The following is a 25,544-nucleotide window of genomic DNA, read 5'->3' on the forward strand; positions in this document are numbered from 1 at the left end:
ACACGGCAATGAACCCAAAGCCTATACACCTGCTACCTTAAGAACATTTGGTAACTAACAGGAAGGTTTATAGTTTAAAACAAACCTGGATCTCCAAAAATCATAGGAAGCAGTGTGGGGGCCCTCAGCTGGTAGAAAAGGCTTGTCACGCATCCCAATTAAACAGTGGGTTCAGTGAAAGATCATGCAATAACACTTATGTGTACAGGATTTATTTTTAAAAGTCACATCCATTTACAGCTATACGATTTGATGGCATTAGAAATCTGAAGAGTTAATTTGTAATGCAATGATATTTAAAGCCTCCACACTGTGTGTAGGCAAACCTACAAAATCTGAGGTGGCAGTTGAGAATCTTACACTCATGTCCGAGAAAAGCATCACATACAAGTAGGAGAGGAGACTGGTACAGAAGCCTGAAATCGCTCTGCTGAAGCCAGGGCTTGATATACATGTTATTTTTCTCAAAACTACATTACTGTTTTTTTCACATCTGTTGAAATTGATCTATCAGTCATTCCCTTGGCCCCTCAGGAAATTTAAAGTGCAATCTTGAGGAGGCAGTGTGACCCCCAGTACTGGCTTAAATGCTTCTTATGCAATTTGCTTCTTGGCCCAATTCAAGGTGTCATCGCTAATGTACAAAGCCATATCAGGCTTGGGCCTACCTCAAGAAATGCCTATGCCCGTATGTACCTGCCCGAGCACTGAGGTCACGGGGAGGGGCTCCCTGTGGCACACCCCTTTCTGCTGAGATACAGGGGACAGGCATGGGAGGGCAATTTCTGTGACTGCCCCCAGGCTCTGGAATACACTCCCTTCAGAGGTTCGCCAGACACCTACCCTGTGTGGGTTTAGGTGCCTGGCAAAGACTTTCCTCTTCACCCCAACATTTGGTTAGTGTCCCTGGATTACTCCTCTATGATGCTGCTGATTGGTGTGTTGGGGGTGTGTGTGCATGTGTGCGCAGATGAGGGTTAGGTTTTTTTTAAAGAGATCTTGTATATAGGCGGGGTATAAATGTTATAGATAAATAAATTTACACCAGTGCAGGGGAACTTATGCTGGTGGTGGGGAGCTGCGTGGCAGCATGATGCCTGTGTGCCAAAACTGATGCGGCACCAGAACTACTCCAGTACAGAAGCCCATGCCAGCACCAAAACAAGTGTTCCCAAGGGTGCAGCTGGCATTTGTCGGCTTCCTGAACCTTTTTGGCCAGGAAATGCCCCCTTTTGCCAGTGTGAATTTATGCTAGCAAAGAAGTAGGTGCAGCCCATGTAGCTATTTAGGAGCTTTTCAGGATGGTCAGGGGAACTTTTCATCTTACTTGCTGGCTGCAGTGCCACAATCTTCACTGGATGCAGCACAGCTATGCTGTCCCTGCCTGTGCCAGTCTCAGGACAGCACTGCCTATTCTGTAGGAGTGCTAAGGAATTTTTAACAGATGCATTCTTGGTGTCTTCACACCACAATTTTTAGTATTCTTTGAGGACACCTGAGTGGTATAAAACAAGAGACATGCTTATAGTGCAGATGTGAAATTGGTCATATCTTAATATCCAATACGATATATCCAGGAAATTTTAGAATGATTCAACGTTTTACCTTCAGCAAACTACTAAATCTGCTAAGGATATTCTTCTAATCAAAAATTGAAAATCGGGAGGGAATAAAATTCCAACCAGTTTCTTGATTCCAGTATTTTTGGCATGATTTATAGCAGTGAATACATCTTGAGACTTTTTGGAAAGGTGCCATTGCTTGCTAACAGATAACCTTTAATGGCATAGTCATTGCTTACTAAAACAATAATATGAATAAATAATTGCAAGTTAAATATAAAGCTTTCATTCTGTACAGCTCTGCAAAGGATCTGGGGAAGATGAAGCAATTCAGTAAATACATGAATGTTCTAAATTACTTCCCATTTTGACATTCTAGTTTACAATTTCATTACATCTGGCTTTGTATTAAACCACATGATTGCACAGCTCCCTTTCTTTGGACAGTTTCCCCCCTAAAACAGGCAGTCATATCACCTGCTGGCTAGCTGCTTTTTCAGACAGTGAGACAAACAGCTTCATCTGAATCACGATCTCTGGCGTTATCCTCACCAGGCAAACACCCTCCTCCATTTGGGGACCGACAACTCATATCCTCCACACCTGATTCCTGGTCACTGTTGGCTGAAAGATCTGGATCTGAGCTTTTCAGGTTATCTTGTGTAAGAATCAGGGCTGAATCTTCTTCGTCTCCCTGCGAAGAACTCCGAGAGGGAAATGACTTCAGATTACCAATATAATCCTGGGGTGTGTTGGCTATGCTGTCATTAGAGGTGGAAAGTTGTAACTCATCGATTCCATCTTGTCGCTGTGTTGTCTGACCGTTATTTAATCGCACTTTTGTAAACTTTGCTAATCTCTGCAAGATGAGAAACAAGAATTCATTCCCTAGTTAGCATTTACGTTGGTTTATTTATAATTTGATTACTTGGCTGCCCTTTCACTCAATGAGCTCAGGGCAAGTTTAGAAACTACCAGATTAAAATTTACAACAGTACATTACAAAGACGCCATAAAATTAATCCCTCATTAAACTAAGGGCAATGAATTAAAGGGGAAGGAAACCCTCACAGTAGTGGAAACTCGTACAATAATGGGGACTACATTTGAAGAGACGGTTGAAAAGGGAACAGTGAGGCAAAAGTCCAGTGGTGATTTAGGAGAAAGCCTGGTCTACGCATCTTTAGCCTGAGAAGTTTATCCCCTCCCCCTTATGAAGGTCATTTCTGGTGAACTTTTTTTCATGTTTGGAATGGTAGCCCATCTGGCAGAAGAACATACTATTTTCAACAGTCGCAGCCATGTGAGAGCCAAACCTCTATCTCCTCATCTCTGTTTGTGGCCTGTTTGGTGCAGAGGCAGTCTTCTGATGTGCAGCACTTTACTATGGCACAAGGTGCTTTTCAGCTCATTGAAAAACATTGATCTGGCATGAATGAAAGCTACTAGCACTGAAAGAACATACTCTACAGTGGAGCGCCTTCCCACAATGGAAAATGTGCTGTTCAAGCAGATAGAAGGCTTAGGATTCCAGCCCAAGGGTTCGTACCTCTTCTAGGACTATCAATTCCTCTTCTAACTGCTGCGTTTCTTCTTTTACCGCCATAAGGTATTCCGTCACAGATTGTCGAGGATGTAGGCCTTTTTCAAAGCGGTTGTACATTCCACTCCAGAACCTGGAAAAAAATATATATAAATATGCATAAATGAAAAACATAAGACAAGACTGCACTAGAAATTAATGGGGAAGGAAAATGTTCTCATGCTCAGATTTTAAATTGGAGGTCTGCCAAGTGTCGGGGGAAATGTGTTCTATCCCTTTAACAGAGGCTTCATAGAATACTTGCCTCCATACCATGAAAAGCTTCAGCTGCACATTTCTACATATTAAGCTTCTATTGAAGAGATCTTTTTTTTTCCAGACCCATTAGCCACCCTACTGGGATGTGAGAATTGTTAGGGATAGCTCCAACTCACACATAAACCTCCTGTCTCAAGTGAATTGGAGAAAGTGGATACACACACACACTTTTCTATACATCATCTGGACCCTTGGTTGAAATTAACTGAAGAGCACGTGAAGTATATCCACATATGCACTGGTGTGCATGTGGGACTCCGAGTTGCACACAATTATTCACTGGAAATATACTTCTGTATTATTTTAAGCCTTCTTCTGAATGAGCTGTTAACTGTCAATGCGAGGTTTTTAGGCATTAATTCTAGCTACTGTTGTAATTTTGGAAAGGGTTTAGAAAATTTTTGCAAACTTTTGGAGAACTTTCTGCATTATTGCTTCACTACAGAAACATTTTGTTTTGGCTCATTTCTATGTTCAACAGGTGTATGATGCATGTGAAGAAGCATCCTTGCTGGAAACCAGATGATAAAACTTTCACAAGTTGCAGAAAGTATGTAATGGCTGCAATTGGCAGTGTAAGCCTTTCACCAATAGCATACCACAAATGATCTAGTAGTGCTAAAACCAAAAGGAAGAAAAACCTGAGTCTATAGGCCAACATTTCTCTATTTAACCTTGAACAAGTCCCCTGCTCCAGTGTCCTCTATATAACATATAACCATTCTCCATTAGGATACAAACAGAACTCCTTTCTGAGAACGGAGTATGTTGTAACAAGTACTGATAATGGCTTAGATGAACCTGGCCTACACTGCTGACCTAATTCCTCCCGTTACAAGTAGTCAGAAGTTGACTGCCTACATGTAAGCAGATCAGTGGCTGGGTTAAGTAACAATCAGACGAGGATTTAGAATGGACCAGTCTCGTAAAGGCTTGAGAATTTATTTTAAGATACACGGTAACACGATAAGTACTAATGGTAGCAGTTGACGGATGATTTATTTCTTTGCTGAACTTAAGGGCACTTCAGATGAAGAAGAGGAGTTTGGATTTATCCCCGCCTTTCTTTCCTATAAAGTCTCAAGGCACCTTAAAAACCCATTTTCCCTTACTTTTTCCACAGCAGACATCTTGTGAGGTCAGTGAGTCTGACAGAATTCTGAGAGAGCTGTGACAAGCCCAAGGTCACCCAGCAGGCTTTATGTATTAGGAGCAGGGAAACAAATCCAGTTCACCAGATAAGAGTCCACAGCGCATGCGGATTATTGGGGAATCAAACCCAGTTCTCCAGATTACATTCCACATGGCTTAAAATTTGTCTTGTCTTGAATGTGATTTTTTAAAACCTTAGTAAAGGAGACAATGAACAGCATAAAAGCCCTTCTAATGAAATGTGTGTGTGGGGGAGGGGGGGTCTGTGCTAAATTTTACCCCTACCTATACAAAGGAGGGATTTCAGTTTGAAATCATATAAACTGTTCTAACTATTGGGGGTGGGCTGGTAAATGACTGTAAATGCACTTTTAATACATTTACATAACTGTATGTATTTACACAATACATTTACATTACATTATCTCTCTAAAAGCTACACTAATGCTTTCACTGATTGTTGAGACTCCGCCATTTATAATTTAGTGTCTATTTTAATTTATTTTTATTACTACTCCTGTTGAGTGTTCCATGAAGTGGAATACTGAGTTTTTAAAAAATTAATTTGTTTTTCTCTACAAGAAGGAGTTTCAAAGCAGTTTACAATCACCTTGCCATCTCTCCCCACAACAGACGCCTTGTGAGGTAGGTGGGGCTGAGAGAGTTTTGAGAGAATTGTGACCAGTCCACATGTTGCCAGGAGACCTATGTGTGAAATAGAGGACCTGTTTCTGAACCAGTTCTATCCAGATCATCTTACTGGTTTTATAGAAAATCCAGATTAAGATGGATCAGTTTGGATTTATATCCCCCCTTTCTCTCCTGTAAGAGACTCAAAGAGGCTTGCAATCTCCTTTCCCATAGGCTTTACCTGAGGTTGTTCTTACTTCTCTGATAGAAAAAGCTTGTCATTCATGAAACAATAACAGCTTCCTTGGATTCACACCAATGCTCAGCCTGGATTGATCTGTATCTTCCTCCTCTTCTCCCTCCTCTCAAATCAGTATATGGATATCAGCTAACAAAAGTCTTTCCTGCATCTTGGGCCATCTGGCCATCTGGATAAACAAACAGTCTGGGACAGTCAACTCACCCAAAAACAGGACTCTGCCTGCTGGATGACACCTGGTGGTAATTTACAGATGTAAACCCCTTCCTTTCCTCCCTGCATACATCATCCATCTATCTTTGAGAGACAATAGATCCAGAATCAAATGCGTAGCTACCACAGGATAGGGTGGGGATAAATGCACTGGGGTGGCCCCCGTTCTGTCATGGAAATTCACCCCCACGCCCCTCCCCTTCTCCCCTCAGGCAGCCCCGCCCCGCCAGGTCACTCCTTCAGCCAGTGGAGGCTGAAGGAGCAGCTTAGTGGGGCCACCACAGGGCTCCCCTTGGCCCGCCCCCGCCCTGCCAGACCCAGCAGGCAGCAAGTGGGTACCCCCCAGCCCTACCCTGCCAGGCCCAGCAGAGGCCGCAGCCAGGAACCCCTTGGCCCCACCCCACCAGGCCCTGCCAGGCTGTCTGGGACCGTTGCCGGCTCAGGTAAGTGGGGCGTGGGGGGCGTAATTACCATGGGACGTGGGGGTTGCCATTTTACCCCAGGCACCATTTTCCCCTGCTACACCTCTATCCAGAACTCCTTTTTTAACAACAAAATGTATCTGGACACCTTCTAATTGAAAGAAAACAGTCCTTCAGCATCAATCTATTAATTGCACCTAAAAGAGTAATCAATACTTGATCAGATATGACTATCAAAATGTTTAATTCTCTATGGAAACCAATTAGTGTGGCTTTGTCCAAAGGAGTGGCCTCCTTTCAGGGCACCTGCAGACGGAAATTTCCTAAATCAGGGCTCCCCTGGCCATAGCACTTGGCCCAGTGTCTTTTGAACTGCCTTTCATATGTACTGTGTGCCCAACGTTGCTTCTTTTCGCAGACGAGTGCTGGCGCTGCTCTCTCTGCTATCTTGGACTTCTTCATTTCAGGACAGGTAATTATGACCCGATTCTAAAACTATTCCAAATCTATCCTCATATTTGTCAAAATCTTAGGCTCTTCTGAATTGTGTATTTACAATATCATGTGTTTAAGTTTTTATTATTTTGCTTTTACAATAAAGATTGTCAAACTTTTCACTTAAGTCTGGTTTCCTGCAGATTTCTAAGCGAGGAAAACCCCAGTATCAACAAGTGAAAAAGATTCTGCAACCCACCTTCTCAGATTGCCTGGTGTGTTTCTTTGTTAATTCCCCATCTTAAAAAAGACAGACCCCATCATTTTGGGTAACACAAGGTCACCCAGCAGTCTTAATATGCAGGACAGAAGAATTGAACCCAGTTCTCTAGATTCGAGTCTGCCATTCTTAACCACTATATTACTTAGTTGATGAATAAACAAATAATTTAAAGGTGAGTTTTTACTGCATTAGCTATCTATCTTTACACAGGAATGAAGCACAGAACATAAGCAGTAGCATTTTATCCTAATACTGTCAGGTAAAGAACATCCAGTAACAACAACCTCACTTACTTATAAACAAATTGCCAAGGAGCTGACTGAGGATTCAAGGTCCTGTTATGATCTTCCCTATACAGAGGATTCACATAATCAGCACGATTCTTCCACAAATGAGCCCAAAGCGAATATGTCCGCTCTTGAATCCTGAAAATTTAAAATGCAAGTCTGTGAACTGCTTTGCTAGACCTCTTCCCACCCAAATCCATAGGTGCAAGTAGAGCATAATAAGTCTGAATTTAGGACAGATAGAATTCACATGCTCTGGATTAGATGCATTTGCCTGTTTAGGAAAAATCAGCTTCTGAGCCACTTAGAAAAACAACATTTAAAGGACTTCTGTAGAATGTGAATTGGTGAACATCTTGCATGCAGACAGGTTAGCAATGTAAAGTTGAACTTCAATCAAGGATAATCAGCAGAAGTGACAAGGAATGGAAGGCAATGCCTACCGTCCACTTTACCTGTATTTCTCATAGCCAGAGGGATGACCCAAGAGATACAGACTTACTGGCCTCATTTGGTCCACTTTGCACTCATTTGGTCCACAGCTATGCCATCTTTTCTCAAGACCTGGCCACCCACTTCCCCCTCAAAAATGACTATGATGCCTCCCCCTGATATGGAGGAATTTAAAGCAACCTTCACATGGAAGATGTAACATTAGAACCATCTGGTCACATCTAAGCAATAATCTTAGCACTGGGTTTTAGGGCTGCCCACTGCCCAGAGGGGAAAAAATATCCTGCCCCTTTAATAGAAGCTTAACAGAATGTTATTCACCAGGTGACATTTACTTTTATACCACCAAAAGCTTCAACTGTTCATTAACGTCTATGAAAGGGATAAGTGACGGGCCTGTTGGCAACTTTACTGGCTTGCTATCATCCCCTCTACAGGCAAGGAGTAAGGAGAAGGAGAAAAGATTTCTCACACACATTTCAAATGTTCAGATTAGACTGCAATCCCTAGGTAGGATAAACCATGGCAATTGCAAGTGACAATGAACTAGTAAAAGCCCAAGCTTTCGTTGTTTGCTAGGAAGGCATGTCAACAAATGCCACAACTATCACACTGAGATGGAGAAGTTATGATCATGAAAAGGGGGGGCGGGGGGGGGGAATTTCCATAGTCAAGGTGTATTTTGTAGCCTCCCATTCCTTAAAATACTATGCAGAGTTAAAATAGGGGATGAATACTTAGGGTTTAAAGGAATGTCCACCTTACTTTAGCTCTTGCCTTTCTTTCTGATTGTTGCAGAGAAAATTCCCAAATTGACATGAATAGATATGATGCTGTATATGGATGAGGAACCTTTCATTGAATTCAAAGGCACAAGGAAATTGTTCCATCAGTTGCCACACGCACTCGATGAACTGGTCAATGACTGGAGAAATCTCCTTTGGGTCGCCATCTAAGTTGCCATACCTAAAACAATCCCACAACAAAAGTCAGTTCCTAACATGGAAGGACACAGAAAAATTAAGAGGATCAAACCTTTCCATTTCAGATTAATATTAAAAAGCTAATTTGGCCTCATTTGCCAATGCTTCAGAGCCAAAAGCCACTTACTTTACCAAAGCAGCAGGAATATCACGCATGACAACCAGAGCGCTATGAATGGAAGCCTCGAGTATATTTTGTAATTTCCACTAGAGCTAGGAAGAATGGGGGCTGCATACTTCAAGCCTCACTGCCCCAACATGCTCACAACAGTATAGGATTCAGTTGAGGCCTAACACTGTGCTGTCTTCCTCCTACGCACACAGTAAAAGGGATGAGGCTGAGGGGGCAAAAGAATCTCATTTCGGATCTCAGCTCGGTTCAAAATGACTCAGGAGAGGTTCGAACAGCTCAGAAAACACAGTAGTTATGAAAACTGTAACTAATACAAGCTATGGTCACTAGTCAGAAAACTTTCTCCATCTGATTTCCAATCGCAAATATGCAGATTCTACTCAAGTTGGCCACAGCTCTGGAAAAAGTCCAAATTACCAAACCATGCTTACCTGTGGTTAAATTTATGACCAAATGAAACCCAATCTTTATCAATTAATACCTAAAATGAGAAAGGGGTATGTAAGTAGCATGCAGCGAAGCTCATGTGAATTTTTAAGCAAGTAGGGAAAAGTTGCAAAATCATCCTCACTGTGATCCTGATTATCTACATATCCACAAGTGACATTCACAACATTGTGGGTTGTTTTACATTTTGTATGACAAACAGTGATTCCAATTAGTACATAGCACAAGTAGGGCTGCCAGAACTGCCGCAGCCAGAGATGCATCTAGGGTGGGGCAAGGCAGGACACATGCCCTGGGCCCCACCCCTTGAGAGGGCGCCAGCCCATGTCCTGCAACTTCTGAGCAGCTACCACTGAACTACACCTCACCCCAAACTCCATGTGGAGTTCAGGGGCCAGATGCACCTGTCCAACACTGAACTGAGACTGGTCAGGTCGAGCTTTAAATTGCAGACTTTCAGCAGTAGAAAGCTGCAGCCAGTCAGAGCCAGTGCTCAGTTCGAAGCTGAGTCCAGCCTGAGCCTGCAGCTTAAAGCTCAACTTGGCTAGGCTGAGTTCAGCATCAAACTGAGCAGTCGCTCTGCCCAGCTTCAGCTGTATAAGGCTGGCTCTGCCCCAAAGCTCCTCCTGACGTTTGGAAGTGGAACTTGGGGGACAGAGTATAAAGCCTGCAGTATAAAGCTGGAACTGGGGAGAGTGACTGCTCAGTCTGACACTGAGCTCAGCCTGGCTAAGTCAAGCTTTAAATTGCAGGCTTGAAGCAGGTTGGACCCAGCCAAGTTGAGTCCAGCGTTGAACAGCATGCCGCCCCTGAACTCCAAGTGGAATTTTTTTTGCTCTTTTCTGCAGATACACACCTAGCCTCAGCTAAGGTGCCCTTTTCTGCAGATACGCACCTAGCCTCAGCAAATACTGGGAGATTTTAAGAGAAGGTAGAATTTGAGGATAATGTAATATTACTGATGGCTGACAATTATTTTCCCTTAAAGACTGTAGAGAAAGTTGAACATTTTTACAGTGTCATTATTGAGACCCATTTCCCATCCATTTTCCCCTTTCCATTCCTCAATTTGTCAAGGCCTGAGGATTGGCCTGAGGGAGGGATATCTTTCCCACAGAGACAAACTAACAAGTACCTCTCATATTCAAATGGTGGGGTTTCTCAAGTTATTTGATGGAGAGAGCACCAAAGAAGAAAAATAACTGCAGCCCAATCCTATGTAGCTGTTCTGGCATTGAGAATGCCAAGGAGGGCTTCACACTGGCTTGAAAGTCTGGGGACCATAGCAACAGCTGATCAGTCCTGTCCCATCCAAACACAATTCCCTTTCTGGGAACCTGGATGCGCTTCTATCTGTGGCTCCCATCCTCAATCTTTATTGTTCCATCTCCTGGTTTTACAAGTAGATTTTAATGGGTCTAGTATGATTAGATTTTCATCCTGCTCTATTATTATATGATATGAGATTATGTTTATTAGCTGCTGCTTACATTTTTTTCTCTTTTTTGCAGTATTTTGCTATTTTAAATCATGTGTTTTTATGCTTGTATTGTTCTGAAGTGATTCTGGGCAAACTTTAATGGACCAAATGGGTTACAAATGTCATCTGGAATGGATAATGCCCAATGTTGCCTCTTTACCGAATCTTTAACAGATGACCAACTGCAATATTGATGTGCTGCAGCAAAATTCAGAGCAAATATTGCCACAGCAGTTCCAAAGGTATAACTATGGCCCGGAAGCTAGGATAAAGTGGGAAGGTGCTGTATCTTAGTGGTAGAGCATATGATTTGCATACAGAAATTCCCTGGTTCAATTCTTGGCATTTCCAATTTTAAAAAGAAACCGATAGCAGGTACTGTGGAAGACCTCTGCTGTTTGATACCAAAGAGAGCCCCTGACAGTCAGAGTAGAAAATACTAATCCTGATAGCCTCCAGCGAAAGCAGTTACGTGTGTTTGTGCAAACCTGCTGCAACATCATGAGTAGGTCTCCGATAACTGGCGCTATGTGGGTTTGTACAAGCACAAAAATACAACCAAGCCACAATACCAATACCAATGTACCAATAAAAATGACTTCCTTGTAGGGGAAACGTTTATATTAACTAAATTAACATTCTGCAACTACAGAGCACACCACTTTCTGAAATTCGCTTACCATAAATCCCTTCATGGTTCTATAATACGGATCAAGCAAAAGGCTTGCTACAGAGCAAACCTGAGAGGTCCGGTCCCATCCATCAGAACAGTGAACAAGAACACTCACTCCTTCTTCAGCTACAGCCTATAATAGAGGGGGAAAGATGAGATACAGATAATATGGTTCCCTTGATGAATAAAAATTACAGACAGAAGTTCACCAAACAGGTATAAAAAAATTCGGTACAGAGAATGTTCCAAGTGACAGGTTCAAATATTAAATTCCTGAACCTGATGTGAAATGGAGTGAGAGTTGTTTTCTCTGGCCTCTTCTGAACGTACTATCTGATCCAGTCAGGGCCATGCTCATCTATACCTGCACCATCCATCCAGGAGCAGAGAGCAGGTTACAGAAATGCATGAACATGGTATTTAACCAGGACGTTACTTTCTGCTGAGTGAATGTGGAGGAGCACATTCAAAGTCTTTCATATTCAGTGCTGATACTAACGTCTTCTGACAAGTCTACAGGAACATCATTTTCTGCAGCTTGTATTGGTTGCATAGATTATATTTCAGTTGTACCAGTTTTGCCCTATAGAGGTCCTCCCATTTCAGGCTGTCCTTTTGATTTCTTTAACAAACATTATCCATAAGGCACAGCTAAGACATCCTCCTTATTCCTGCTCTTCATTTGGCTGCAGAGGACCACTTGAGACCTAGGTCGGTTTGTATCTGCCTCCAGGCAGCTTCCTAGGTATCCGAACTACAAGAAGGCTATACATTTGTTCTTTAACAGGCAGCCTGTATGTCTATCTGGAAAAGTGCTCCTGCTGGACCACTGATTCTTTACGTTTTCTCCCAATGACTGGTGTCATTTTCTCAGTTCTTTGTAATGGTTGCCAGAGCTCCAGCGCCAAACACCACTACCAGAAGCCTGGTAATCAAGCACGAAGATGTCAATAGTCAAAGCAAGTGGCAGGCACTAAGATCAAATGATGATTCCACAGCCAGGAGAGCAGAATGAAACAGGTGGACCTACCCGTATATACTCGTGTATAAGTCAACCCGCATATAAGTTGAGGCACCTAATTTTACCACAAAAAACTGGGAAAACTTATTGACTCACATATAAGTCAAGGGTGGGAAATGCAGCAGGTAAATTTACCAGGGAAATACTGGTAAATTTCAAAAATAAAAATAGATACTAACAAAATTACATTAATTGAGGCATCAGTAGGTTAAATGTTTCTGAATATTTATTTCAAAGAAAAACAGTAAACTAGCTCTGTAAGCCCTGATTCTCCCTTTAAATCCACTCAGAAGGGGGGGGGGTGATTTAAAGGGAGAATCTGGGGGAAATTTGAGGGTGCCTGTCAGGGAGGAATGTTTATGTTAGCAGTACCAACATTTCAGAGACCCTCCTGATGATACCAGCCAGGTTTGGTGAAGTTTGATTCAGGGGGTCCAAAGTTATGGACCCTCAAAAGGGTAGCTCCATCTACTATTAGATTCCATTGGAAACAATGGAGGATGGGAGCACCCATTTTGGGGATCCATAACTTTGGAACCTCTGAACTAAACATCACCAAACCTGGCTGGTATCAGCAAGAGATTATCCTGATAATACCACCCAGGTATAGTGAAGTTTGGTTCAAGGGGTTCAAAGTTATGGACCCTCAAAATGTAGCCCCATTTACTATTAGCTTTTATTGGAAACAATGGGGAATGGGGCACCCCCTTTGTGGGTCCATAACTTTGGACCCACTGAACCAAACGTCACCAAACTTGGCTGGTATCATCAGGAGTGTCACCTGATAATACCTTCAAATTTTGGTATAGCTAGCCTAAAAACTGCGCCCCCTGGTAGCCAACAAAGTAAAAACCCTAAAATATTTTTAAACTACACCTCACTCGCGTATAAGTCGAGGGGGGCTTTTTCAGCACAAAAAATGTGCTGAAAAATTCAACTTATATGCGAGTATATACGGTAAACCCACAACTGCTTGAGTACTACTGCTGCAAATTGTACCTGCTGTCACAAAAATGCATTGTCACCTTCTCATGCACTGCAACATTTATTTCTTAAGGCAATAGCAATCCTTTTTTGCTATTTTTGCTTCCTGAATCAGCTAGCTCCCAATTTCCCAAGAAGTATGCACTGTACCTTTGCAATAAAGATTCCAGCATCCATGATGGCTTTAATGTGCTTTAGCCAGCCTGAATTCTCCAGTCCCCAGAGGAAGTCATTCATTGAAGGAGATCTCAGGTCACAAACTGTAAAGTAAGTCACAGCTTCAATACTCAATCAAACATTTGTATCTTTGGTTTTATACCGTCAGCTCCAACATTTACACTCAGTCCTGAAATACAGTATATGGAAATGTCTTAAATATTTCTGAGGGACAAGAGGCCGGTTTGCACAAGCATGTATGTTACTTCATTGACAAACGAAGACAAACGAAGACTTACAAATATGAATGGGCCACTATGGATACAGACAGAGATGGAGACACCATGGATAAAGACAGAAAATTTTATAGACACAATTTGTTATTAAATGGAGCTAGCTCACCTATACAAAGCAAATTACAGTTTACATGCATGTATGTACAATTACAGTTTTGATTCCTCCTTAAATGAAAAACAGCCTTAGTAAGCTGCTGTTTTGAATGGATTAGTGGCACAGGGGAAGGGCAATTAACTCTGTTCCCCATTCAAATCTCTGGCCAGCTACTTTTCCGTATGGCAGGACTGGAGACTGGAGTTGCACAGATAGGGGAAGAGAGCAGAGTAGGAGTGATTTTGAGCAGAAAAATAGCCAGCAGAAAAGGGGTTAACCATCCCTCCTTCACACATCGCTTCTCTGCACAAAGCTGCAGCCTTTCAAGGCTGCTTTTCTATTTCTTAAAAAAATAGCTGCCTTACACACACAGAGGCCTATTGCATGTACTGTACTTTGCTCCATTTTGCCAGTCCAATAATCAGGAGTTACGTAGTCTTTTGTTCCATAATTTTGCTATTAATCAAGCTATTAAATAAACAAACTTGTGAAAAACGGGTGTTTTTCAGCAATGCGGTTTACCAACAACATTGGTATCAATGCTCCGAACCTCAAATGTCCTGCATTAAAACATGAGACTTTGACATCTGTCCTAATGAGGGCTTGTGTTTGCTAAGCAAGATGCTGGGCTGGATCCAGATGAAATGCTCCTGACTAATGCATCCGTTGCAATGAAGTCTCATTTTTTCATTCCACAAATGTAAACTGCTGGGGAAAAAAGTGGTTTTACATCCAGAAAACTGATTTATAGTTATTAGAAGCGCTTGCAAAAAATTTTAAAGCTCTGTTGCAAGGTATAAACATACATATATAAATACATTTTTGAACATTCTGAAGCTGAGTGTTCTACACTGTTTGCAGTAGACACTTGCTCTTTATTTTCTGGTTGTTAAGCCCTCCCTTAAATCAGAAGAGCATCTATCTACTTTTTCTTGCCACATTTATAACAACAACAAAAAAAACCTTATCAAAATAACATATCTCAAAAGCATCTTCATGATGGGTGCTGACAGCAAGCCAGCCGGTCAAATGATTAATGCATCTATGCAAATAGCAGAGTAAGCAATTAGTAGCTGTATTTGATCTGAAAACTACCACCTCTGTTCACAAAGTGCAGGATAAAATAAAAAAAAGATACCTGCTCCTTGATCAAAATCAATATTTGCTCTCCCTTTACTGAGTAAAGTCCACACTGTCCTAAATAACAGGCAAATGCAATCTGCATGCTAAGCGATGGAGCTCAACTGGGAATTCATTTAAGTAGGAACTCAATTAGTAAGCTAAAGCTCCATTAGATCCCATGGGTGCCTCCATTTCTGCATATCAGCAGGGGGGGGTATAACCCCCAAACACTTTAATCTATAAAAAGGATCTGTGGACTAGAGAATTTGGGACAGATCTGGCCTTAAGCACTAGAAAAATGCTGCTGTGTGTCCAGGGGAGGGGGTGAGCTCAAATTTCTTGAAAGCTCAGCAACCATCAAAATGACCTTATTTCAGTTTCCACTGCGGGGGGTGCAGGTAGGAGAAAGAAAAGCACATTAAGAGGTACTTGGCCCCATTAGCAATGCATACCAGTGAAAGAGGTAATTACTGGTCTGGTTTGTTCACACTTGTATATTATCCTTCCTCCACAAAGCTCAGCGTAAGTATGTTATATACAGATTTAACATTTTATCCTCACAACAACCCGGTAAAGTAAAAAAAAAACCTTGTGTAAGGCAACTCAATAGGTTTCATGACTGAATAAAGATCAGAACTTTTTAAGTACATTGATGAGAGACCACCAAGGTAGTCCATGGCTGCTATGTTATGCTGAGGAAGGTAACAGTAAACCAAACCACCTTTGAATATCTCTTGCCTTGAAAACCCTGCTGGAACACATAAGCCAGCTGTAACTTGGCAGCACTTTCCACCACTTTACACATTGGGTTGGATTCTATGGGTCTATTCTGCCTTTATCCTACAACTTGCATCAGAAGAAGGTGCCACTATCAGCAGAACAAATCCCTGCAGCCCACCCATAGAATGGAAATCAAGTGATGCCAAGGAAAACAGACAATGTCTGAAGAGTAGCCATCTTTGTATATTAATCTTATTGTGCCTCATGCTGGAATACTTTGTGAGTACACAATAGAAAAATTCATCAGGTTTGTGATACTTCTGAAGGTAATGTCCCATTAAAGGTGCCTCTCAAACTTTATTTTTAATTCCAAAAAAATGTTCTAATATCCATGTTTTAATTGAGTGATGAGCAATCCACATATATAATTTCTGCAGGGGCAGGTGATAGTGTACACAGCCATTTTAATATTACCATTACCATTACCAATCCTTTAAGAGGTTTGGAATATGGTATAGATCAGGGGTAGGGAACCTGCGGCTCTCCAGATGTTCAGGAACTACAATTCCCATCAGCCTCTGTCAGCATGGCCAATTGGCCATGCTGGTAGGGGCTGATGGGAATTGTAGTTCCTGAACATCTGGAGAGCCGCAGGTTCCCTACCCCTGGTATAGATGGATGTTTAAAGCTGTTAGATTTAATCACAGATTTACAGACGGAGCATTTCTCACACACAAAATGACCATCAGGTGAACATCCGAGGCAAACCATATATGCCTCACATACAGGAAGCCCCTAGTCCAATCTCTGGAATCCCTAGCAGGAATAAACTGGGCATTTCACTTGAGGGCCACTGCCACGGAGGTAGGAGCAAGCAAAGCAAAGCCCCAGCAACTCTGCCAACGCCTCAGGTGCTACTTGGCTGAGAACTTTCAGAAGCAGTAATAATCCATGTCATCTCAGCAGTTGCCTCCTCCTGCACGGCTTCCATTTTTAGCACCACAGAGAAAAGTGGTCCTGAAGTGCTGGCTTTGATGCATTGCCGAACTTGACTTGCTTCAGGGCCATTTGCACTTCCCAGTCCACTTGCAATCTCCAGTTAAGGTTCTCAGCTAGCAGGATTGGCAACAATCTCTGTTCATGTCCTTGTATAGCTACCACCAGTCCAAATAGATCATACCAGGCTAACTGGATCAATAGCCTGACTCCACACTTTATATACTTCAAGGAATAAATTCAATGTGTGTGCTTTTAGCACCACTGCTTTACTATTTGATTACAGACTTTATACAAAAGCCACGCTCACAACATTTCTTGCTAAAGTAAGAACACACATGATTGGTATTTCTAAAGGTTAAGGTAGGCCCCTGTGCAAGCATTACTGACTCTAGGGGTGATGACATCTCATTATGTGCACGAGGCAGTCTTTATTTATGGGATGGTTTGTCACAGCCTTCCTCAGTCATCCACAATTCACCCCCAGTAAGTTGGGTACTCATTTTACTGAACTTGTAAGGACGGAAGGCTGAGTCAACCTTGGTTCAGCTGAAACCAACTTCTGCTGGGATTGAATTTGGGTCATGAGCAGAGCTTGGGTTGCAGCACTGCAGCTACCACTCTGCACCTTGGCACTCCTCTAAGGATCATAGTTTGTACAGTGCTTTCTTCAACACCTAGCATGCAGCTGCCATCAACATATGGAGGCTATACCTTCCAGCATTTTTTGGAGACTGCTCCTCATGATGTGTATATTTTCAATGCCAATGAACTGAAACTTGATGTTGGAGTAATTGTCTTCATTCTCGTAGCCCTTCCCAGCTGCTCTGTTTGCCATTGCATTGAGCTGCAAATATAGAAAAACAGAAGACTTACAGCATCAGTGCTGACGATGCTCACACCTTTTTTGTAGGGAGAAAGGACCTACGTCAGTGGTGGCGAACCTTTGGCACTCCAGATGTCATGGACTATAATTCCCATCAGCCCCTGCCAGCATGGCCAATAGTCTTGAGATGAGTTGTAATAGCAGGTTCCACATGGATTGCTAAACTGGCAACCCTATGTATGATATCAAGGTTCTACATGACAAAAAAGATGAAAAAACTCTAGCTGTCAAAGTGAGAGAAAACATGAAGAGGGTAATAGCTTGCCATTCTCCCTGTGAACACGGTTTAAGCCATTCCAGCATTCCCAAGTTAAATACAATTGTTGGGTTAATGGGAATGTTTACTTTTGAAAGCACTGTGTATCTGTAGTTCTTCTTGCCACAGAAGTCAAATGGGGTTTCGCAGATGTGCCAAAAGAGCTGTCTCATTTTTCTTGTGAAAGCTTGTGAAAGGGCCAATTCATGGCAGGGATTAAATACAACAAATAAAAGTAGCATTCTTATGTTGCTTGTGTGCTGCTATTTAATTCTGCCTTCAGTACATCCAGCAGATGGCAATCTCTTAGCAGCACCACAATATTCATTAATGTGCTGATCTACTTTCAGCTGTTGAATTTTTGATGGTCTTGCTAAGGTTTTGTTTGCTAAGAGGTACCAATTAAGTAAAATAGTAATAGGCACTTTTAAGAAAATGGGAAAGCTCAGAAAGACACAAATAACTCTAGATGTCATAAGCTAACAAAGTAACCATTTCTAACAATCATCAGAGACAGGAACACGCTACTGCCAATTGAAAATTTGAAAAATCATTGACAGAATGGCAAATCATTCTGCCACCCAGGACAAAGTGATGTCATGATATCATGGTGTTGACAACAATATGGGGACGCACTGGTATTTGGGCAAAATCTCTATGTTAGAAGTCATTTTTACCACAGAGTTTTTCCAGAATACCAGAGTGTGGCCCTTTCCCCACTCACCGTTTGCTGTGCGCTACTCTCGCCGAGTAGCGCGAGGTCCAACTGCACTCCCCACTACAGGGGCGGCGACAACACAGCAGCCCCGACTCTGCTGCTCTTGCGCCCCCTCAGTGCGGGTCATTCTGGCGCTGCTCCCAGGCTCAAAAGCGGGCGCCTTTTGATGACCCCATGGTGTTAAGGAGAAAGCCCAGGGAACCACGACCCTCAAGGCTTAAAAGGTCCTGGGACCAGGAATGAGAACCGGGACGTCATTTTAAAAGTGGGGAAACGGCCTGCGTCACCAGCAGTATGACTTCACTTCTTGCTTGTACCACAAGTGACAATGCTACATTGCCAGTGGTACAGGCCAAGGCCTACTTTTCCTGTTAGTAAGTTCCTGCCAGCCAGCTGATCAGTGCTTGGGGGACTTGGTAACCCTAGGTAGAAGCAAAAAGCTTGGGGCCAGCTGTAATGCATTCTAAATCCATAGGAAGGAGGGTGTGGAAATGAACAACTATACCTTCCTCTGTTACACAGATTCCTTTCACAAACTGGTAATATACATTTTATGGGGGGAAAGAGATAAAATTACCCACCAAATGAACAAACCAATTATCTGCTAATCCTCAGATGCTAGTGAAATATGGAAATGATGTTTACATTGGAACAACATGTTCTTTTAGGACACAAATTCCATTAAATTCTAAACTTCTCTTCTGCATTAAACCATGACTGTTCTTACATGTCTGCTTAAATCAAAACCTCCTTAAAAATTCCAGAGGGATTTCTGTGTAAGTCAAATCAGATTGAACAAGGGTATCCACATGTATTTATACTCATATTCACACAGCCCTTTATATGTAAAACACTGTTTGAAAATCTATTGGTTTTGTTCTAAATACAGCAAACTGATCAGAGGAGGTAAACTTTACACCTTACTCTACTTTATCTGACAGCATTCTACATTTAAAGCATTTTTTGCTTTAAGCCTGGTTCAATTCCAGTATCAGGATTGGACCATAGTAATCACACAAGTCATTTCAACACAATTTCGTATGGTCCAATTCATTCTGACATCTTCCTACAAATACCTCGCTATTTGTCCATGCTTGTGCTAATAAATTACACAATCTTCTTACTTTGGGACGTGTATCGACAACGTATATGAAATGACTTCCTGGATTGGCCTTCCTGATGAATTGGAGCATCTCTTCATCCTCAAGGCACCGAGCACTGAAACCTGACAGAGGCTGGCTGCTCCTGCATATAGAAGCCTGTGTGAAGACAGACAGACAGACAGACAGACAGACAGACAGACAGACAGACAGACAGACAGACAGACAGACAGACAGACAGACAGACAGACAGACAGACAGACAGACAGACAGACAGACAGACAGACAGACAGACAGACAGACAGACAGACAGACAGACAGACAGACAGAGAGTGTAATTATCTGGAATGCCCCAGTGGCATTTTCCATTAGTAGTATGGACACTTGAAAAGTAATGCTCAAACCAGACAAAGGCTAAGCCCAGAAACAAAATATGGCTGCCTGAAAGTTCTTATTAGACCTCTAAACTAAAACCTTATTCTCAGGAAGTACCCTTCAGGCTCCTGAGTTACAGTGTCCTAGTTTGCATGGGGGACGACCAAGGACGTGGAGTCTAAGTTGCTGGCCCTTTAACCAAGAGGCGCAAATTGTGGCTGATGTTGATAACCAATTGCAACTCACTCTTGTTTCCCTGTCCCAAGAAAAAGGCAAGGTCTAGTCCAGGGGTAGGGAACCTGCGGCTCTCCAGATGTTCAGGAACTACAATTCCCATCAGCCTCTGTCAGCATGGCCAATTGGCCATGCTGGTAGGGGCTGATGGGAATTGTAGTTCCTGAACATCTGGAGAGCCGCAGGTTCCCTACCCCTGGTCTAGTCAAACATCATCCCAAGATTAATGGCCAATTGAACTGTGGGAGAAGGGCATGTCATCAGAGAAGGATGGCTTTTCCTGATTACATGGAATTTTTTAAACATACAGAAATCAAGAAGCAGCCTTGTTCCTTTCTGTCTCAGCACAGCATCAGGATGGGCCTCTCAGAAGAAGGGTAGGAACTGTCCTCTACATTGTGTCGGGAGCCAGATGAAAAACTGTGCTCACCAATACCAAGTGCATTAATGGATCCTTCATTTCAGCCCTTCTTGAATTTTTTTTGAAAGACATATCTGACTTATGACAGGCCCTAGTGGTGTTTTCAAGGCAGGAGAAGTTCAGAGGTAGCTCCATGGCCTGATCCCAGCATTCCTCGGAGGTCTCTCATCCACATACCTGCCAGGGTTGACCCTACTTAGCTTCTGAGATCTGGCACAATCAGGCTAGCCTGGGCTATCCAGATCAGAGCAAAATATGGATCCTTTTAAAAACGTGGGGGCAGACAACACACTAAATATCATCACCCTCACATTGTTCTTTTAAACTGTAGATACCACTGATTTTAGTTTGTGAGACTAATCTGGATTAATGGGTTTGAAAACAATCCTTTTTATTGGCAAGTGGCTCAAACTTTCCATGCACGGAATAAAAATATTAATTTCCACATTGCCACAGATTCAGCAGTGTAATGGGTTCACTCCTGATTTTCATTAATAAACATAGGACCAGTTGATACAATCTCCAGTTAATGACTGTGCAATTGTTTGTGCTAGCCTGGACTTTATCTAGTTTATAGCAAATTGACCTTGGGAATTAGTTTTTACAAGCATTAGCTGCCATTTTGAATGTTGCTATAAGCTTCCCAAACTGAAGCTTATGCTCTTAGCAAACACCTGGATGACCCCATTAACTGCAAGACTGGAACAACATGTAGTCACCCTGAAAGGAGAGTGCTAATGTTTAGTTAGTTACAATAATCAGCTAAAATATATATTCCCTGGTTAATGATACAAGAGCTTGGACCCCCCCAGGAAATTTCCACGACCAGAAGGTGTGACCATCAGGAGAAAAGCTCCTTGCCGTCTCTCTCCTAACTGCACCCAAACTGATCCCAGAACTCTGCTCTGAGGGCAAAGAAGAAGAAGAAGAAGAAGAAGAAGAAGAAGAAGAAGAAGAAGAAGAAGAAGAAGAAGAAGAGGAAGAGGAAGAGGAAGAGGAGGAGAAGAGGAGGAGAAGAGGAGGAGGAGGAGGAGTTTGGATTTATATCCCCCCTTTCTCTCCTGCAAGAGACTCAAAGGAGCTTACAATCTCCTTGCCCTTCCCCCCTCACAACAAACACCCTGTGAGGTGGGTTGGGCTGAGAGAGCTCCGAAGAACTGTGACTAGCCCGAGGTCACCCAGATGGCATGTGATGGAGTACACAGGCTAATCTAGTTCACCAGATAAGCATCCACAGCTCAAGTGGCAGAGTGAGGAATCAAACCTGGTTCCTCCAGATTAGAGTGTACCTGCTCTTAACTACTACACCATGCTGGCTCTCAATTAGCATGACTAATTTTTAAAAAAGCAGATCCCAACCTCCATCTTTAAAAAAAAATCCTACTCATCCTCTTCTCTCACTATTGTGTACCTTAGTTGGTGGTAATGGTCATTTTACTATATGACCAGTGAAATCTAACTTTGAAAGTTTAATAATAGCCATAGGAAATGTATTCAGTTATCACATATCAGCTCACCTAATCATTTGTCATTCTAAAATATATTTTAAAATCAGACAAAAGTGTATTTGAAATTTAATTTCACACTCACATGATTGTTCTTGTAGTAGTACGAAAGCGCTGGGAAACGCCTCCTGCTCCGGAATTTAGAGCTTCCCACAATAACATGGGCAGTGGCAGATTTGGGCACATATACTTCAGTGGGATATGAGTCACACACCTGTCCCCCCCCCCGCAAAAAAAGAAAATAGAATGTCTTAATTGAGGTACTGCTTTAACAAACCAATGTAGCACCTGCAGACATGATGGCACCCGCCCACACCTTTCTTAGCACCAGTCACACCTATGATAGCAGTGACTCACTCGGTAATCTCTGTTGACATCACTGATCTGCCAATAATTATTTGGGACACCCATCCGATGATATTCTTTTTTTAGGTTGATCAACTTCCACCCTTGTTCTCGTTCTTCTTTATTTAATTTTGGGTTAAAGGAAAAACAGTACAATTCTTCATATTTCACTGAAGGAAAAAAACAAGACGATTTATCTATTTGAATGGTTATTATAGCATCAAGGATATCAACTTTTCATTGCTCAGTTATGCCATCACTTTTTATTACAGATTATAAAAATTGAGGTTGTAATGTCTTGTAGTGACTACCTCTGAAAATAAGATCTTCAGATTTCAATCACATTCAGTAATCTGTCTGTATGGACAATTTATGAACCAAATTATGTGGACAGCCACAGTTTGAGATTATTTTAGTTACAAATATTTCAAGCCAATTCCTGAATTATCTTGATTGAAAAGAAAATTGAATCTATTGGACTCCCCATCGATTCACTGTATTCTTTATCCTATTCAGAAGCCTTTAAACTCCTTAAGGACCAGTAGAGCAAGAGGAACTCTCTGCTACTGCGTGGATTCTGATTTAGTTGACATAAAGCACTCAATGCAAATAAAAAAATATTCATTTATTGAGGTAAAATATTCCTCAAGAAACAAGCAAAATCAAAATAATGTATCTGAAGCTTGAGTTTGTTACCATATACACTAAACCAGGGGTAGGGAACCTGCAGCTCTCCAGATGTTCAGGAACTACAATTCCCATCAGCCTCTGTCAGCATGGCCAATTGGCCATGCTGGTAGGGGCTGATGGGAATTGTAGTTCCTGAACATCTGGAGAGCCGCAGGTTCCCTACCCCTGCACTAAACTAAGTAACTCTTTTAGTTACAGTTCATTTGTTTCACATTTCAAGTTCTAGCTGAAGTATAAACAATCTGTTCTCACATAACTACACACTTCTATATCCAGAGAGCTCTTTTCAACCCCCTCAGTGTGAGGGCTTAGCCTAACTGCCTAACTGCCAGAGATAGAATGGTCACTCCTGAAAATTTCTCCCCAACTGTCTAACTGCCGCAGATAGAATGGTCACTCCTGAAAATTTCTCCCCAACTGTCTAACTGCCGCAGATAGAATGGTCACTCCTGAAAATTTCTCCCCAACTGTCTAACTGCCGCAGATAGAATGGTCACTCCTGAAAATTTCTCCCCAACTGTCTAACTGCCGCAGATAGAATGGTCACTCCTGAAAATTTCTCCCCAACTGTCTAACTGCCGCAGATAGAATGGTCACTCCTGAAAATTTCTCCCCAACTGTCTAACTGCCGCAGATAGAATGGTCACTCCTGAAAATTTATCCCAGCATGCAATCTCTTCACAGGGCCAATTATTGAACAGGGAATTTTCTAATTTATACACAGCAACTAGGAAAACCTGTTCACTCTTACATTTCTCCATCTCATGTGATCAGGGACAGATGCCTCAATTATCTGTACTTTTTAACTAACCTAGGTGTAAGACGAGCTCTCACACTTGCAAGATTTAAACATTTTTTCTTCTGAACCCTTCTCCATGGAAAGTTCAATAAATTAGAAAAGTCTGTCAGATTATGCTCCTGTAATGTAGGGCAAGTCGAAACCTTAGCCCATCAATTGCTACACTGCTCTAGGTTTACAGGAATTAGAGCTAGGTATTGGAATCTTACTCCCCTATTTCAAACAGAGCTAACAAAGATGTCTAGATTATTATTGCTTTTAGATAACTCAGATTCTGTTTTTTCTCATTCGGCAGTGAACTTTCTTATGGAAATTATGCAGAATTGACTGTAATTTTATTTCTTTATGATTATTATTTTAATTTTTTTAACTATTTATTTGTATTCATGTCTATGTTCTATTTTTCTTTTATGCCAATAAAAGCTAGTGAGTGAATGATATGATAGGATGAATATAAGAATACTGAAATAATCAAAGCCAGAAAGAAATAAATAAGAATATTGTCCTGGAATAAAAAGAAAAATAGGGACAAGCTAGAAATTCAGTTTTAGAGATGTTAAGCGAAGTAGTGAGAGGACAGAAGATGAAACTGCAGAGAGACAAGAAAAAATCTTAGCAACAAAAGCAACACATCGATTAGGGGTTGAAGAATGGAGGTGAAAGTGGTCCATGGCCTGGTGATATTTGATATTCAAAAGATAATAAACAAGGACAATAAAGAAGGCCCTCAGAACAAAGTCCTGAGAAAAGAAATACCCCTAAAACAAAAACAGTGAAGCAATAATGGGGGGAGGTTAGAATAAAACAAAAACTAATATATCCACCAACTACTAAAACTGAACAATATAAAGGATGAAAAAGCATCAAATTGGGATATAGATACTTTTGTACCAGGGGGGGCTTTCCCCACCCCAGACAACTTTTGAGTGTCCTGAAAACATATGGGGGAAAACTGAGAAGGAAACCCCCATATAAAGGAGGGCAAAAACAATGTAATTAAGAAGCCAAGTTGGAGCAAAAAGCCTTGTGGAAAAACCCAAGAACAATAGGATGGGACAGAGGCCTTTCAAAAGACTGTACATAAAAACGTAAGAGTAAGTATGCTGGAACAGATCAGTGATTCCTGTTTGACACAGTGAACAACCAGACGGGCTACAAGTAGGGTAAACAGAGCAAAGTTTCTCCCGATCACTGCCTGTCACCTCAGCATTGATAGCCAAAGGTTGCTGTCTTTTTAATATGTGGAACTGCTTTTTTTCCAAATCAGATTGTCAGACAATGGGACATATCAGCAAGAGAGCATTCTGTTGGGATAAATTGGCCTACAGTACATCTCCTGAATGTCCATTGCATACCTGGGCGTGCCAGACGTATTAGAGATATGTAAACATCATGACAGTCCCTTTCCTGAGGCATGATAATCTGAATATTTTGGAAGTTCTTGCAGCGAATCAGCAAAGGACAGCCAGTAGCAGTTGTAGCTTGCTTCTCAATAGAGGAGATTTGACTGTGAAGAACCTGAAAAGGGAAAGCAAAGTTCCAAGCTCAACAGC

At 41.9% G+C, this 25,544-nt stretch overlaps 1 protein-coding gene across 1 annotated transcript in view; it reads right to left on the reverse strand.

The window, feature by feature from the left end:
* Positions 1–196: 196 nt before the first annotated feature.
* MTMR7 (myotubularin related protein 7) overlaps positions 197–25,544 on the reverse strand; it is a 41,992-nt gene continuing 16,644 nt past the window's right edge. Inside the window, exons 3-14 of the mRNA XM_048509866.1 lie at positions 25,347–25,509; positions 22,515–22,672; positions 22,243–22,371; positions 19,647–19,781; positions 17,377–17,509; positions 13,429–13,538; positions 11,281–11,406; positions 9,105–9,154; positions 8,323–8,523; positions 7,111–7,242; positions 3,112–3,238; positions 197–2,421 (exon numbers count right to left, since the gene is read on the reverse strand). Coding sequence (XP_048365823.1) covers positions 2,059–2,421; positions 3,112–3,238; positions 7,111–7,242; positions 8,323–8,523; positions 9,105–9,154; positions 11,281–11,406; positions 13,429–13,538; positions 17,377–17,509; positions 19,647–19,781; positions 22,243–22,371; positions 22,515–22,672; positions 25,347–25,509 — 1,827 coding nt within the window. The 3' untranslated portion in view covers positions 197–2,058. The remainder of the gene's footprint in view (positions 2,422–3,111; positions 3,239–7,110; positions 7,243–8,322; positions 8,524–9,104; positions 9,155–11,280; positions 11,407–13,428; positions 13,539–17,376; positions 17,510–19,646; positions 19,782–22,242; positions 22,372–22,514; positions 22,673–25,346; positions 25,510–25,544) is intronic.

This window comes from Sphaerodactylus townsendi, linkage group LG10 (genome assembly GCF_021028975.2).
Source record: "Sphaerodactylus townsendi isolate TG3544 linkage group LG10, MPM_Stown_v2.3, whole genome shotgun sequence".
Taxonomy (NCBI): Eukaryota; Metazoa; Chordata; class Lepidosauria; order Squamata; family Sphaerodactylidae; genus Sphaerodactylus; species Sphaerodactylus townsendi.